The 16,922-nt window shown below is 41.5% G+C and overlaps 1 protein-coding gene across 4 annotated transcripts in view; it reads right to left on the reverse strand.

The window, feature by feature from the left end:
- The window catches only part of DNAJC1 (DnaJ heat shock protein family (Hsp40) member C1), a 185,605-nt gene that overhangs the window by 19,562 nt on the left and 149,121 nt on the right, over positions 1 to 16,922 (reverse strand). For all 4 annotated transcript variants that reach the window (XM_048837926.2, XM_048837927.2, XM_048837928.2 and 1 more), the window contains one exon: positions 3,381 to 3,500. In XM_048837926.2, the coding sequence (XP_048693883.2) occupies positions 3,381 to 3,500 (120 nt within the window). The remainder of the gene's footprint in view (positions 1 to 3,380; positions 3,501 to 16,922) is intronic.

Consider the following 16,922-nt stretch of genomic DNA (forward strand, 5'->3'; position numbering starts at 1 on the left):
ACTCCTGATACTTCTAGGCAAAAAGTAAGCAAGAATTATTGTAAAAATCTCAGGCTCTCTGGATATATTATAAAGAAGAAAAAGCCCACAAAACGTTCCCTCTAAGCTACGCGGCCGGGAAGAGGCGCCTTTTCCTCTGGGGGGAGTCCTCTCTCCTCATTGCAGCCCTGGGGCACCCCAAACCCCGCATGCCTGGCCCCACCCCAGAGCCCACACCTCCTGCGCATCCCAATCCTCTGCCCCAGCCCTGAGCCCCATCTCACACCTTGAACCCCTCCCCCCTTCCACACTCCAGACCCCTCACCCCAATCCCCTACCCCAGCTCAGAGCCCCTCATCCCCGGCCTGAACCCCCACCCCCCGCAACCCTCTGCCCCAGCCCTGAGTCCCCATCCCGAATCCCTTGGCCTCACCCCCGCCATACATCACTTCCATATTGATGCACATAAAATTAATTCCACACATGGATGTAAACAATTAGAGGGAACATTGCACACTATTATTTTTTGCTTTGAAGACCACATGTAAGAGTTCTAGTTCATTCCTTACATGAGAGAAAGCCACTGACCCTCTGGCCTGGACAATGCTAGACTAGGCTGTAAATAAAGATTCCATCTCACTTTTGACAAGGGATAACCTAATATCTATGTTTATGGTAGTTCCTAACTCCAGTTTCTAACACCAAAGCATCAATGGTGGGGGAGCTAATGTACACAGGGCTCCAGGCAATTGCTGTCCTTTTAAGCACCATTTCATGGAAGCCTGCTCAGTGCAGGTCTATGCAATACAGTGGTAAATATAATCGTGATTGCTGGTGCCTGGTGTACAAAAGCAGAGCTGCACCAGCATTAGCGGGAAGGGTTCAGATTAAAGCCTAGTATAGACAAGGCTTACATAAATTACTTTATTGCTGGGGCTACATATTGGGGTGCCTGTTCACTGACACCCCCTTCCCCCCCCCAGGTTCTGGCCAGGCTTACTTTGCAGGAACCCTGCCCTTTTAGTCCCCATTTGCAGGCCCCTTTAGAACTGCATACAGGCTTTCATGTGCATAACATCTCCTTCTGTCTGGAGCTGGCTTAACAATGAACTCCTCTTAATCCTCAAAGTTTCAAAATAAAGTCCATCACCACACAACACTCCATACTTAGTTCTGGTGTCTTCTCTCACAGCTGGAACTCTTCTGTCCCAGTCTGTTTTCACAGCCCATCCTCTCAGCTCATCCTAGCTGGAACTTCGCTTTCTGGCACAGGCCTCTAGGCCCCCAATTTGTAGGCCCAAACTCCATCTGGGTTTCCCAACAGGAGCCTCCCTAGGCTCCGGCTCTGTCACATCTCCCATGGTCTTGTGGTCTTCCCTGCAGGAGCCCTTCACACACACTACAATTTCCTGCGCTTCCCCCCTTCTCTGCAGCCTCCTGCTGCTCTTTATAGGGCAATCATCCTGATCTCTTCCAGCTGTGACTCATTCTGTAATCATGGGTGGCTAGCTCCAGCAGAAGCCACCATTACATACAGACCACAAGAAATCAATGCTATAGCAGGTATATTTCCAGATCCTGACTCCTCTTGTAAAAAATCTCTTATGATTCCTTTTTCCTTGCCAGCTCAGTGCTTACGGGATATATCTTTTGCATCTCTCACCAGATAGCTCAGAGGACAGAGGACACAGTGGTTCAGTTTCTCTCTCTCTCTCTCTCTCTCTCTCTGAGGAGTCTGAGCAGCAGTCTTCTTTCTCTCTCCCAATACTGGGCATGTAGAGGCAACATTTTGGGATCTCATGTGTGAAAGACTCTCTATAAAAACATTTTTTACATACATACACACCACAGAGAGAGAGAGAGAGACACTCCACAATAGATGAAGAAGGGTGTAGAATGTAATCTTTCAGGACAGGTTTTTGCATCATGTAATTTGTTAGCGCCCGGAGACTTTAGTGATGGACCCACTAGATATTCAAAGACAGATTCTAAATGTCTTGGTCTTTTTATTCTTTGTCTGTACAGTGCCTACCAGAATGGGGTCCATGACTAGTGCTCCCAAGCACTACAGTAATATAAACAATAATAATAATGACAATGGTCTGTCTCAGGCAGATTTTGTTAATTTTTTTGCAAGTCTGTGTTTAAAGATTTATTTTTCACACGTAGTACACTGTCAAGCTGCTTACAATAAAATATATTGCTTACAACTGCTGAGTAAAATAAAGTGTCTTCTACTGAGGCCCTCCCCGGCCAGTACTATTAAGTGAGAGACACTCCTATCTCTAAATAGGACACAACATATTTCACTATCTTCAGTATACTGTGTTATGAATTGCGTAGTCATATGCACATCAAGATCCCTACAGCTTGCCTGGATACAATATAGGTTAATTTAATTTCTTAATGACATCACAATAGGGATAAACACCCCTTTCTGTGTTTGTTTCCAGAGAAAAAGTAAAAACACTTTATAAACTGGCTTGCAGACAACCCATGGTAACCTATAGGAAAATTTATAACTATTTGAGTAAATGAAGGTTTGGTCTTCAAAAAAAAGTATCTTTGCTAGGTTTTTATTACTAAATCCAGAACATCAAGCTCCAAAATGTGCATCAACAGAATTAAACATTTAAATCTTATTCTCTTTAACCCCCGCCGGACTCTTTGGAATAGGATCAACTTAAAGGACTTTTGAATGGTCCTCTGCAGACACTGTAGAGCATGTACAAGTGATCTGTTACTGAAAATGAAAAAAATCTTTTTATAGACCACTCAAGAGCGTTCAGGATAACACTTTAAATCCTTAAGTACAGTTTTTTAGTATATATATGGCACACCACTATAAAATATGTATTTGAATAAGGATATTAATTATTTTACACAATACCATTGTTAACCATATTATAGTCTTGGAAATAGGAACTGCAATAGTATCCATCTCAGACCAACTGTTTTATCATTTTGTAGAAATATTTCAGTTTAATTAATGGAAACCCCTTGTCTAAATGCTATTAGCTGATTCAGACTTTTTTTTTTAAACCTGGCTTAAACAGAACTGTAAACTTTAACGAAGTCTCACAAATGTCCTTTTGCAGTTAAAAGGGGTTACTATGAACACTAAAACTGGCATTGTTTTTCTGTTATCAGGTTACAGTAGCTCAGGTCTCTAAGCACCAGAATCCCCCATACAGCTGATCAGTTACAGCTGTTAATTGTGGAGCAAGGGACTGCTGACATCTGCTTCTTACTTAGTTAGTTAATGGTTCACTTCCAGGTCCTAAAAGGATTGCAGCCTCGTTCAAAAGACAATGTTGGTCCCCATCTACGTCTGCCTTCTACACTGCCTGTCTTGTTCTGGTTTGTCACTCTCCATACAAAGCAAATCTGAGTGAACTCACATCTGCCACTGATCGACCCAATTCGTGAGCAATCTTTTCCCATCGACCTGGGGTCCCCCCTGGGAACTTAACCATACTTCTTGTCAGCTGGCTAAGGTCCTCTTCTGTCCATTCAGGTGCCTGCAAAACATTTGTAAAACATTTATTATGCTGGGAAAATGAAAAAAATGGAGTTGGATAAAATACTGAACAAAAACATTACATAAATCAATCAAATAATGGATGTTGTAACAATGTAATTTAATATGGTTTCCAAAGCTTGTTAGTTGAATGTTCTGTTTCTTCCACTCTGTTATAGAGAACAGTACATAAAAACAACCATCAGTGAAGGAACTTGAACCATTAAAATATTTAATATACAAAATGTACATTAGTGCAGTACACACAGTTAACTTAGGTCACTATGAAAAAAAAGCAAAAAGCAAAATAAACAATTTTACTACTTAAAGTTTAAACCACAGTCTAAGATATCGACATTTTAGATAATATAAAAAATCCTCTTACATATAACTGAATGATATATAAAGGAAGAGAAATCTTTAAAAAGTCCTCAGTTAAAAAAAATACTGAAAATAATCCTAAATGTTATTTAAAAATCTGTATCTTAAAATAGCATGCCCAATTCAGTCCGTTGTTAAAGCACCCATAATGTATTATATTTTAACATTTTGGCACAATACAGGAGTGAAATCTGACAATTTTACGTTCCACTGGGATTTTTTTTTTTTAAAAGCACCTAAACCCTGTGGCTTCTGTGCACTGCACACATGAAGAAAACAGAAAGAAACTGGACATTTTCAAAGAGCAACAAGGCCCAATAACCAAAATATAAAACCATGTTCTACTGTAACAGTATGCTGCAAATTGTACACAATTTCCTCCTTTATGACAACCGTATAAAACTGAGTAAAAAGTGAAAAACATTGGTTCCTCAGATATGGTAAAACATTAACTATTAAATCTTTGTATGTTAAATTGCCTCTCCAAGAACACAAGGCTCTGTACCAGCCTTCCACACTAGTAAAAGTAGTGACAATTGAACTAAGCATTTGTAAAAAGAAGTTAACCATTTCTGTTTTTTTTTTAAAGAATCCTTTATGATAAATACCTTTTCTAATCACCATTTCTGATAATGAACAGACATATATCAAGCAGTTTGCATTACAGAGCCATCAGCACAGAACAACAGTCAGAGGTGAGTGACCCCAGGGACCATCTCCACAGCTACAGCAAAGCTTCTCCCTGACACTAATCCTGCCTGTCATTCTCCCACTGTGCTCTAACCACACTGACATCCGCCTGCCGCACTGCAAGCTTAACGGGCCCTTCCTGACTTTTTACTGTCTCCCCCAATCAATGGTTCAAGCGTGCTCTTTTCACCATGTCCAAATGGCAGCTTCACTCATAATCAAAGTGCGTTGCCCCTGTTAAAGGGCTTCCCGAAAGGCTCTACCATTTGCATTCATTTGCAAAGCAAACTACTTTTATTCACTTTGTTCTGCTATCAAGAATGTTCCCTGAAGCAGATAAATTGGCATAAATACAACCTGCCACTTAAGAGACAGTAAATAATAGCCAATAGTGGGGAGGATTTTATCAATTGTTCTATTTTGTAGCCACGTAATTCTTTGTTCATCAAATGCTAAAAGCCTCAAATATTCATATTTATATAGTTTTTAATACAAGCATGAATTCATTATCTATCATAGTTTAAATGTAACACACACACACACAGTAGTGTGTGTGAGATATAGCACATACATACCCACTTTATTATATATGTAGTGTATACTAGTGATTTGTGGAGAACATGCTAAATACAAACCAGGTCTCATAATCACACAGTAACCTTACATTTTATTTATTGTACAAAATAAAAGCCTACATGTTCTGAATTAAAACCTCTTTATTTACATTTTCCATAACTTTGGGGTTCAGAGAAGTGAAGTTATTGGGTACCTATAAATATTCTAGTTTTGAAAATATAATTCCAGCAATATTTATTTATTTTTAAAATAAAAGAGGCTAAGTAGAGAATTTTTATGAATAAGTTTTTCATAAGTAGTATAGAACTGCACACATTGAATGTGAGCATTAGTAAATGCAATTTGTTTCAGTAACAAATGAAAGTTATGTTAAATGATTGTAGCACAACAGTAGCTGCACAGATGTATCTTAACACAATGCTCAAAGCATATCCAAACAATTTCACACAAAAATCAAATTCATATTTCTGCACTACTAGAAACATTTTAGAGGTAACAAATTGTCTGATACGTTTTAAATTCTTTAAAACAATTTTTTGTCAGATTTGATTCTTGGATGTGCTGCATATTTTAATTCCTGTGTGTAAATGTTACAAAAGTAAACAAATATTTTCCTTAGCTATCACCATCATATAGGAATTCTAATAAAAACCTACTGTCTACTGATCTTTAAAAAACAATACGGATCTTTAAAAAACAAACAAACAAACCTACTAATTCTATGTGCATCTATGATACCAATATATTGAATGTACTGAATGAAAAAAATATTTCAATAAGATGGTAACATACAATTTTAAAAAATAAAATAAAAATAAGGACATAAAATTGGTAGGTCTGAAATTCTTTGATGGAGCTTTTTAGGAATCCATTATTAACCACAAGTGCTGTAAAGAGCTTTAGTGAATTTGCAATTCCTCAGCAATAGATAATTGTGTCTTTAGATGCAACAGCGCCTACTATGATCCAACTACTACAAGCAGCCAGGAGGGTGGCCATAGTGTGAATGTATTCTCCCTGTTCTGATCTGGAGCCAGCTGTAACAGAGTCTCAAATGAATGCATAAGCATACTGCTTTGTCACTTAAAACCATGTGTGTCCAATATTACTGAAACACTGGGCCAAAATTCATCTCTGCAGTTAGGTAATGGAAGATACCACATAGTGAGGGGACAGCTGTTGTGACTACACAAGCATTCAGATTTTGCATCAGAAAAGCCCTGCTCTGGGATTAACTCTCCATACTGAATACAAAATGAAAGTAAGCAGAGCTATAGGCCTCAGCTTTGAACTAGGGCTGTCGATTAATTACAGTTAACTCACATGATTAACTCAAAAAAAATTAATCGCGATTAAAAAATTATTGCGATTAATGGCACTGTTAAACAATCAAATACCAATTTAAATTTATTAAATATTTTTGGATGTTTTTCTACATTTCAAATATATCAATTTCTATTACAACACAGAATAAAAAGTGTACAGTGCTTACTTTATATTATTTTTATTACAAATATCTGCACTGTAAAAATGATAAATAAAAGAACTAGTATTTTTCAATTCACCTCCATACAAGTACTGTAGTGCAAGCTCTTTATCGTTGAAAGTGTAACTTACAAATGTAGATTTTTTTGTTGTTTCATAACTGCACTCAAAAACTAAACAATGTAAAACTTTAGAGCCTACAAGTCCACTCAGTCCTACTTCTTGTTCAGCCAATCGCTAAGACAAACAAGTTTGTTTACATTTGCAGGAGATAATGCTGCCTGCTTCTTGTTTATGTCTCTCGAAAGTGAGAACAGATGTTCACATGGCACTTTTGTAGCCGGCAATTAACGCAACCCAAGACCCATTTGGATATCTTTGAGCCGATATCGCGGAGCCTTTGGAACTTTCTGCAAACGAAAGGAAAAGTTTAGGGGACTTCCTGAAGTCCTTAGTCCTGTCCAAGTAGAATGCTAGTACTTTTCTAACATCTAGCATATGCAAAATTGCCTCCCTGTTGTCACGATGTGATTTTGTTTAAAAAGTGGAAAGATGGATCTGTTGATTCCCATGGAAAGTGGAGGCAACTTTAGGGAGAACCTTGGGATGCGGCCTCAGAGTTGCTTTGTCTTTAAAAAAAGACAGCATATGTTGGGTGTGCCATTAGGGTTGCTACTTCTCCTATGTGCCTAGCTGAGGTGATGGCAATTAGAAATGCTGTCTTCATAGACAGGTGTTATGAGAGAGCAAGTTGCCATGGGTTCAAAAGGAGGTCCAATCAAAGCACTGAGAACTAGGTTAAGATCCCAGGTTGGAGCAGATGGTCTCACATGCGGGAAGAGATTCCCAATGCCCTTAAGAAATCTATGCGTCAGTGACTGAGCAAACACCAAGTATCCGTCTATCTGATGGTTAGTAACTGGAAAGTTACAGCAGCAAGATGTACCTTAAGGGAGCCGAGTGAGGGTTCTGACTTCTTGTGGTCTAAAATGTAATCTAAAAATCAGAGGGAGGGAAGACAAAGTTGGGTCTGTGTGCTTAGAATGACATCGAACTTGGAATCATTTCTATTTTTGTAGGTAAGTACATCAAGTGGTAGACTTTCGGCTGTACAGCAACACGTCTTTCACCTCTCAGAGCATTCTAAGTCTTGGAACCAAGAAGGAACCAAATCCTGGATAGGCACCTGGGCTACGAAAGCCACCGATGTGGCTTGCGCCCTAGTTGAATGGGTGGTCACAATCGCCAGTGGAGGCACTGTTGCCAGATCATAGCAGCAGCAGATATCAGCAGTGATCCAGGATGAAATTCTCTAAGAGGACACCGCATGACCTTTCATCCTGTCTGCCATCACAATGAACAGCTGCCTTGATCTATGAAACGGCTTGGTCCTGTCGATGTAGAAGACTAACGCCCTCCTGATATCCAGAGAGGCAATCTGCGCTCCTCCTCTGACTTATGAGGTTTTGGAAAGGTAAATATATGTCCTGGCCCATATGAAACTGAAACCACCTTGGGCATGAACGCCAGGTGCAGATGCAGCTGAACCGTATCCGTATAGAACACCGTATAGGGTGGCTCCGAGGTAAGGGCCCTAATTTCAGAGACCCTGTGGGCAGATGTTATTGTAACCAGGAATGAAACCTTCCAGGAAACGAGGGGAAGGGAGCAGGAAGCCAGAGGCTCGAAGGAGGAGGGGGTCCCATGGCTGGCTTGCCCTTGGATTGCAAGGCCTTAACCATGTCCAGCACCTGGTCTGGCGTCTGCGACACTGGAAGGCCCATAGAGGTCTTTGGCCACCTGGGTAGCTTAGTGTCAAAGGTCCCAGTAATAGCCGGGGTCCCCTGCCACTTGCAGGAATCGGATCCCTAGTTGGGCTCATAGTGTAGGCACCCTGATGCTTCTGGGTCCTGCGCTTCAGAGCTGCCAACACTGAAGTGGCCGCACTGGGGAACCCCTCTGGCTGGCCAATGACTCAGTTTGAGGGCTTGGAGCTTTTACAGGGGGAATCTGCTGGTCTTTTCTGTTACTCTACTCCCTCTGAAGTTGAAGGCTCTGGGGATGATCTGGGGTCAGCACTGGAGTCCCCTAGAAGCTGAAGTGCCTTCATCTTCAACTTTTAACTTCAGCTCCCGGTTCTTGTGAGACCTCAGCTTTAGCTGATGGCTGAGGGAGCACTTCTGAGGGATATGAGACTCTCCCAGGCACTGGACACAGTGAGCATGTCTGGCCATTACAGGAATCAACTCCTTGCAGGAGAGGGTACCTCTTGAAGCCGGCGGAGCCAGGCATGAAGGGAGGGGTGGGGGGCCTATCACCCTCTAGTAATGAGGAATGCAGAAGAAAGTTCTCTTCTTTTTTTCAACTGAAAGAACTCAGAGAATCTTCTAAATGCCCCTGGAGTGGAGGAAATCCCCCCAGACTGGGTGGAAAAAATAAACTCAAGTTTTTTCTTCTTTTTTTTAATCCCAATGGAGTAAAAAAGGAAATATTAACTATTAAGGATAACAAAAGAAACAAAAACTACTACTGATGCTAATGACACAGACAAGGAAGGGACAACTGCCCACTCCATTTGAGGACAAAAGTGGTGGAGAAGGAACTGAGGGGGATATGCAGTGCTAGATAGCCTCGAGGCAGACCATGAGGGAGGGAGAGCACATGTAGGGGTTGAACGGATACTGCTACCTAAAATCTCAGTGCACGGGTGCAGATAAACCTACTGTGGAGCATTCATAGGGACATTACTCAAAGAAGACTCCAAAGATCTGTTAGGGATGGGCCTGGAGAGGAAGCAGCACCGTAACAAGACCGGGAGCTAGAGCCTAGTAAATTTGTCCCACAATTTCCCTGGATAAAAAATAATGTAGTCTTTCATTGCTGTAGTAAGCCCGTCCTCTGATATTTGCACCTAGCCCCAGCAATGACAGATACACTTCCTGATTGCCTGTACCAGACCTGCAAATCATCAGTGTCTTCAGTCTTCACTTTATGTGAAATATATGCCTTTCACCTCACAGACGTGCAGGGAGCAGCAGACCACAGTAATACAAATGGCATTTGCCACACTGGCATCCAAATGATTTAAAAGGTAGCACCATCCTGCCTTCAGGATGTCAAATTCACACTCCACCACCATCCTGCAACTGCTAAGCATATAATTAAACCTTCTTTTGCCAGGCCCTTGAAGGTCAGGGTACAGTTGCACAAGCCATGTCAGCAGAAGGACAGCGAGGTTCCCTAAAACAACAGGAGGCATGGAGACTCTGTTGATAACCATGTCATTTGAAGGGAATAAGGTCTGTGTGTGTCCAAAAAGGTAAATGCAAGACAATGTGATCCCACTACTCTGTCCTTGTGATCCTGCACCAGAAGCACTGGTCTCCATTTAGTGAATCTGCAGCTATGGCAGCAAGCATCAGGTGCCTTAATTGTGCCATGACTGTCTGTACCCCTTCTGAGACCCACTGCTGCTGTCTTCCTAACAGAAACTGCTGCTGAAATGTCCACCACCATCTCACAGACCCTCTATCTGTATCCTGCAACAGTGAGCTGCGAGCAGGAAAAGCTTTTCCACCAGTGCTGGACCCATGGCTTGTCTTTGGCTGGAACAGATAAAAGCAGGGAGTTGGCAGATCTGGAAGAGCCTCAGCTAGATGCGTTGGTGGACTAAGAACACTTTTGCACAGAGGCTTGGGACAGACAGACAAGTTCTCCCACAATACACCACAAACCTAGCCCTAGATATAACCAGTGAGGCATTAAGAACCTTAGGATACACTCCCAGGTATCCTAGTGCCAAACATGTTTCAATGCAGCGCTAGAGGTAGGGTTGCCAACTTTCTAATCGCACAAAACCGAACACCCTAGCCCGGCCGCTTCCCCGAGGCCCCGCACCTGCTCACTACATTCCCCCTCCCTTGGTGTCTTGTTCTCCCCCAACCTCACTCACTTTCACTGGGTTGGGGCAGAGGGTTGGGGTTCAGGAGGGGGTGAGGGCTCTAACTGGGGGGTGGGAGGTGGGCTCTGGGGGGAGGAAAAGGGGGTGCCAGAAATGGGGGATTCAGAGTACAGGAGGGGGAAAGCCTGGCCCAATTGAAGTCAATGGCAGTTTGGCCATTTATTTCAATGGGAGCAGGATTTCACCATAAGAATCACTTTGGTTAGTTTACTGAATGAAATACATGTCTAGGCTCTGATCCTACAAACACTCACGCATATGAATAACTAAGCATGCAAGCAGTCTTTTCATTCTTTATCATCATGTGCATTAACGTTTGCAGGATCAGGTCCCTAGTCAGAACTCATACAACCAAATAAATTTTTGTAATTCAAGGCATATTTTATTTGTACCTATATTTTTTCCCATACAATGCTGTATTATGAATAGTACTTAACACATTACTGAATGTATAGTACCTTTAAATTAATTTCTTGCATGCCGATAATGGAAAGGTCTGCTGAAATCTGCCCTTCTTTAGCTAGGCTACTAAACACCTGGCATTGTGCTCCAACTGCTTGGTGCAGATTAAAGACATACACAGGTCCCAACAGCTCACATTCGGCTGAATTCATACTCACAACTCTTACATTTTTGCTCAGATATACGTTATTCCTACTTGTGTCCTCAAATTCCTTCTCAAAATTCACTTCCGCTACAATGCCCTACTACTAATCAGCCAATGTTTAACTTGCTAGTCTGAAAGGAAGCTGGGGTATGACAATATGTATTTATTGTTGTATTTACAGAACTTTTTTAAAATAGCAAATGTATATATAATACAAACTGACTGTCTTCATCATCTTAGAGCATCTTGTAAGCTCTTCAGGACAGGAGCCATATCTACCTCTGTTTCTATAGCACATAGCACAATGATATCCTGATTCAGATATGAGCCTGGAGTATGGTCTCTGGACACTAGCATAATACATAAAGATATTATGTTGAAGAAATTTAAGTCAGTAGGTGACCTTAAAATTGCTTTCATTTTGTTCAAAGCAAAATAAAAGGCTAAGAAGCACTTCTCATGAATAAACTGAGATGTGAATAGTTGATTTTAATTACAGTGGGTTTTTCTGAGATTTACAGTGGCTGCCATTTTGATAAAATGACATGTTTGACATTGGCTTTTTGGCAGGCATTTGGTGAAACTGTAAGCCAGCTTTAATACCAGTTTTAACAGTCAGAAGGTTGTTTAAATCTTTCAGCATTTAAATGAAGAGTCTAATTTACAAATATTAACATTCACTTTGATAGTTAAATCAGAATGGAAACTGGCATTCAAACCCCTCTGTGTACTCTATAAGGTTAGTATCGCAGCTGTTTTATTTTTTGAAAAGCAAAGATGTCTGCAATCATTAGGTTCAGAAATACCAATGTAATTAAAATATTTATTTTCAAATACATTCCACAATCTATGCATGGCAAGGAGTGATTCTTACTTTAACATTCACACTCCTGGGTTGAGTAACATGGGTACAACTATCTTGAGAGCCTACAGGGCAAAAACAAACCCCCATTTACTTATTTCAGAGAGGAAAATCCTGATCACCAAGAGGAGGTTAGTTATTTGTTTCCAGTAGTGCCCACAATGTGCTAGGTGAGTACCATACGTAAGAGTAGCCACAGTCCCAACCTTTAAGAGCTTAGTTGTCTGTTCGATCATAACCCAACAAAAAGATGGGAGAAAGGGTAAAAATGTGTAAGTAGTAGAGATCAAAACAGTAAATAGCCATGTAAGGCAATAACACTGATAACATTTTAAATCTCCAAGTACCCACAAATAGTAATGATCAGCCAGTCAGTTGTTTGTGGGTGTCACAGTAGATATAACATAGACAAAGGAATTTTTAAAAATGATTTGAAATCTTGCAGTATTACAGGTACATCCTGATACCCAGGGACCACTTGGTACTAATTGGCAGAGGATCCATGGGGTGCATATGGCTGTACAGGGATCCCCTGGGTCAGACATATGCATAACAGTGAACTAAAGGATGCATGTGAAGACTCTACAGAGAGCCAGTAGTCCACTGGTTGACAATTACTGCAAAAATGTATGTATGGATAATATTTAAGGAGTTATATATCTATACTGGAAACTAGGTTCTTAAGGTCTTGGAGATAAGGCAGGTCACCAGGAGTTGATATATGTCAGAAAGGTTCCTTTCAGGCAGGAGATAACAGACACCTATCTCTCTGCCTGGCTATTTGTGTATTGTATGCCTCACAATGTATATCTATTTGCATACTTAGCCAGAGGCTAAGAAAGAGATTACAAAAATCTACCAGAGGGGAAATCTACAGAATGTAGCAAACAGCAGGGGTACCATTTTTGGATAGTCTAGAAAAGACAAAGGATTGTTCTGGGATATTTTGGAGTTCAAAGGAACATACTAGATCCTTCACCAAGGAGGCAATCTGAAAGCATACTTGTCATGTTAAGGGGGAGCACAACAAGCCAGACTGTAAAAGCACAGCAAGGATTTTGGGTGAGCAATGTTCTACAAGATGAGAGTCTTTTGTTCATTAAGTCTAGGCTGTAGAATACATGTTATGATTTTATTTTATATGCAACCATTTGTTTCCAATACTTCTACTTGCTAATATTTGAATCTCTAAGCTTTCTTAAATTAAAACTTGATTTCACTATAAACGTATCTAAGCGCTGGGTATTAAGTGCAGTGGTCATCTGAGGTAGAGCTGGTAAGCTGGGGTGTACTGTTTCTTTGCGAGCAGCGAATCTGGGAATACTGCGAGTGTCCAGTGGCCCAGGGGCTGGACGTTCCGTGGAGAAACTCGGAGGGCTTGAGCATGCCGATTACTAACCTGTAGCATGACAGCAGGGCCTCTGAGGCCTAGAGGGGAGTGCTTGTGTTGAACATAGCCAGTGTAGTTGGAGAGCTGACCCATGGCAGGCAATAGCAAGGTGCCTCACAACACTGGGTACCCTTGGGAAACAAAATCCACTGTGGAAATTGAATGCAAACAAAAATATAAGGCTATGTAGACTGATTCAGCAACTCCTAAAACAATAACACAGAGATGTATTGCAAAAAGACTGATACAGTACTCTATGACAGCTGGATGAGTCACAGAAAGGTAGTGATATATGCAGTCATAGTTTTTAAGGAACCATTAAATCATCTAGTCTGACCTCCTGCATAACACAGGTCACAGAATTTCACTTGGTTACCCGAACGCTGAGCCCAATACCTTGTTTGACTAAAACATATCCTACAGAAAAACATCCAAGTCTTGATTTGAAAAAATCACAAGACAGAATTAATCACTTCACTTGGTAGTTTGTTCCAATGGTTAATCAGCCTCACCGTTAAAAATTTGTACCTCATTTCTAATTTGAATTTGTGTGGTTTTAATGTCCAGCTACTGGTTCTTGTTATGCAACTAAATTAAAGAGCCCTTTAGTATCTGGTATTTCCTCCCAATGAAGTTACTAATTTACTGTAATCAAGTCACCTCTTGACCTTCTTTTTGATAAATTAAACAGACTGAGTGCTAAATCTCACCATAAGGCATTTTCTCCACTCTTTGAATCATTTTTGTGGCTCTTCTCTGTACCTTCTCCAATTTTTCAATATACTTTTAAGCATGTGAACACCAGAACTGTACACAATATTCCTGTATTGATCTTACTAATACCATATGCAGAGGTAAAATCATCTTCCTACCCCTACTTGTATAAACAAAGGAGTAGCATCCAAGGATCACACAGCTCTGTGATGCTGATATGCTTTTTTCTAAAGCTGGTTACTCTAGTTAGGCTGCTGAAGAATGTCTGACTTTCAGAAAACAAATGAAGTATAATGAAAGATTCTGCAAGATGTTCTGAATCTAGTGTTACTCCAAATAACTTATTTACATGTGCTGTGGAATCTAAATTAATTTGTTTATATTGGGATTGTTTCTTTTAAAATCTAAATCTTGAGAGCTATTTTTTATTGCTCACGGAAGACACTAGATCAGGGGTGGGCAGACTACGGCTCCGTGCATTGCCCTTGCCTCCAGGCACCACCCCCCACAGCTCCCACTGGCCAGGAATGGGGAACCGTGGCCAATGGGAGCTTCGGGGGAGGTACCTGGAGGCACAGCAAGGGCAGCATGCAGAGCCCTGTGCCGCGCCCCCCCACCCAAGGGGCTGCACAGGGATGTTTTAGGTAAGTGACATTGGGCCGGAGCCCGAACACCTCCTGCACCCCACCCCACAACTCCCTTCTCTGAGCCCCCTGCTGCACCCCCCAACCTCCTGCCCTGAGCCCCCTGCTGCACCCTGCACCCCAACTCCCTGCCCTGAGCCCCGTCGCACCCGCACCCCCTCCTGCACGCCAACTCCTTGCCCTGAGCCCCCGTCAGACCCCCTCCTACACCCCAACCTCCTGCCCTGAGCCCCCCGTCGCACCCCAACCCCCTGCCCTGAACCCCCTGGTGGACCCCGCATCCCCTCCTGCACCCGAACCCCGTTCCTTGAGCCCCCTCCTACACCCTGCACCCCTCCTTGCCCCAATCCCTTGCTCTGAGCCCGTTCCTGCACACCACACCCCCTCCCACAACCCGCACTCCCTCCCACACCCCAACCCCCTGCCCCGGCCCTGTATACAATTTCCCCACCTAGATGTGGCCCTTGGCCCAAAAAGTTTGCTCACCCCTGTACTAGATTGAGAACACAGTGTCTCAATACACAGTACTACAGGCTTTCCAATATTGTCCCACCAGCATGCCTTAACTCTGTTCTGGAGGGACCATTCCTTAAGGATGAGGTGGTAAGTCAGTGTCCATGCCCATTTACTGCTTGGTCTCTCTACTGATAATGCCAATAAGGATGTTAATTGTGGGGGGTTTTGTGATGTAGACTCCTGTTCACTGGAAACCTGCCTAAAACCACTAACTCACTTTGCCTAAACCCATGATGGTCTTCATGGCAGGAGCTTGTGTGTGTTTGTGTTGTTTATGTTTTTGTACAGCACCTAGCACAATGGGTCCTGATTTTGAATGGTCTCTGGCCCCAAGATGTGAATAGTTGGTGAAATTTTTACTGTGTTCAGCAAAAAATGGTACAACTTCCAACTACAGTGCATTCATCTTTGTGCCTACTTGTTTATTTATATAGAATATTATTAGTATTTTCTTTCCTGCATGGCTAAGCTATGAAGCTCAGGCACAAATTTTTGAAATTATCTGTGCTTGACTATAAATAATGATGGATGATTCCATAAAGTTTACAAATAATGATTTCAGTTTGTCATTATTTATTTGAAAAACAGGAGATAAAAAAGAGAAATATTTAAATACTTTTAGGGTAATATGTTTGGCATTCCAAAGCAATCCCCTGTACTAAAAATTCTGCACTGCTGTCCTATGTAAAGTTTTTAAATTTTATCAATTAGGCCAAGACATTTGGATAGTCTAGAAAAGCCAGCCCAGATTTGGGGGGTGGGGGGGAGGGGAGGGAAGGAAAGGGGGGGTGAAGGATAGGAACTGCACTCTGCTGCTTTATATAATAGAAGTCTATTTTTAGACTAACTGAGAACAACGCTATGAAGGGTCACAAAATCACAATAATTATATTAGTGATCAACGTAAAGGGCATTTTTTTGAAAGAAATGAAGAAAACACTGCCGAAGAGGATGCCCACAACACAATCAGAAGTTAAGAAGTTCTGTTACTCTAAGGCAGGACCTTTTCAACCTGTGGTCCATGGACCTCTGGGGGTCTGCAAACTATGTCTAAGATTTCCAAAGGGGTCCGCACTCCATTTGAAATATTTTAGGGGTCCACAAATGAAAAAAGGTTGAAAACCACTGCTCTAGGACATCCTTCACATTGAAAAAAATTATGTTCAACATAGGTATCCATTTTCAGCACTGTACTTTCAGATAAAGAGGGGTGGGTAGAGAAAAGATAACTCAAAAGCCATTCTGATCATCATCAGCTGATCCTGGACGTACAATACATTCCTTTCTGACTCTTGAATTAGCACTGAGTGACAGTTTGAAACCAGAAGCTCTTGACTCTGCTACCATAAAGTTGAATCAATCCAGAAAACTGCTCCCCTGTTTTAAGACAAAAAAATGGTGGCTAGAATAATGCATGTATAGCTTTGTTAGCTTTCTAAAGAATAATCTGCTTTTAATGATTGCAATGCTTAGAACAAGTATGTACAAATATAAATCAGACATTGAGTAGTGATGCTTAGTTTTATAGAAAAAACCTTTCCATGCAAAAAACCAACACATCTCACTATTTGAGAAAGGTTATATGCTTTGTAAAACA

The sequence above is a fragment of the Caretta caretta genome, chromosome 2, assembly GCF_965140235.1.
Source record: "Caretta caretta isolate rCarCar2 chromosome 2, rCarCar1.hap1, whole genome shotgun sequence".
In the NCBI taxonomy this organism is placed as follows: Eukaryota; Metazoa; Chordata; order Testudines; family Cheloniidae; genus Caretta; species Caretta caretta.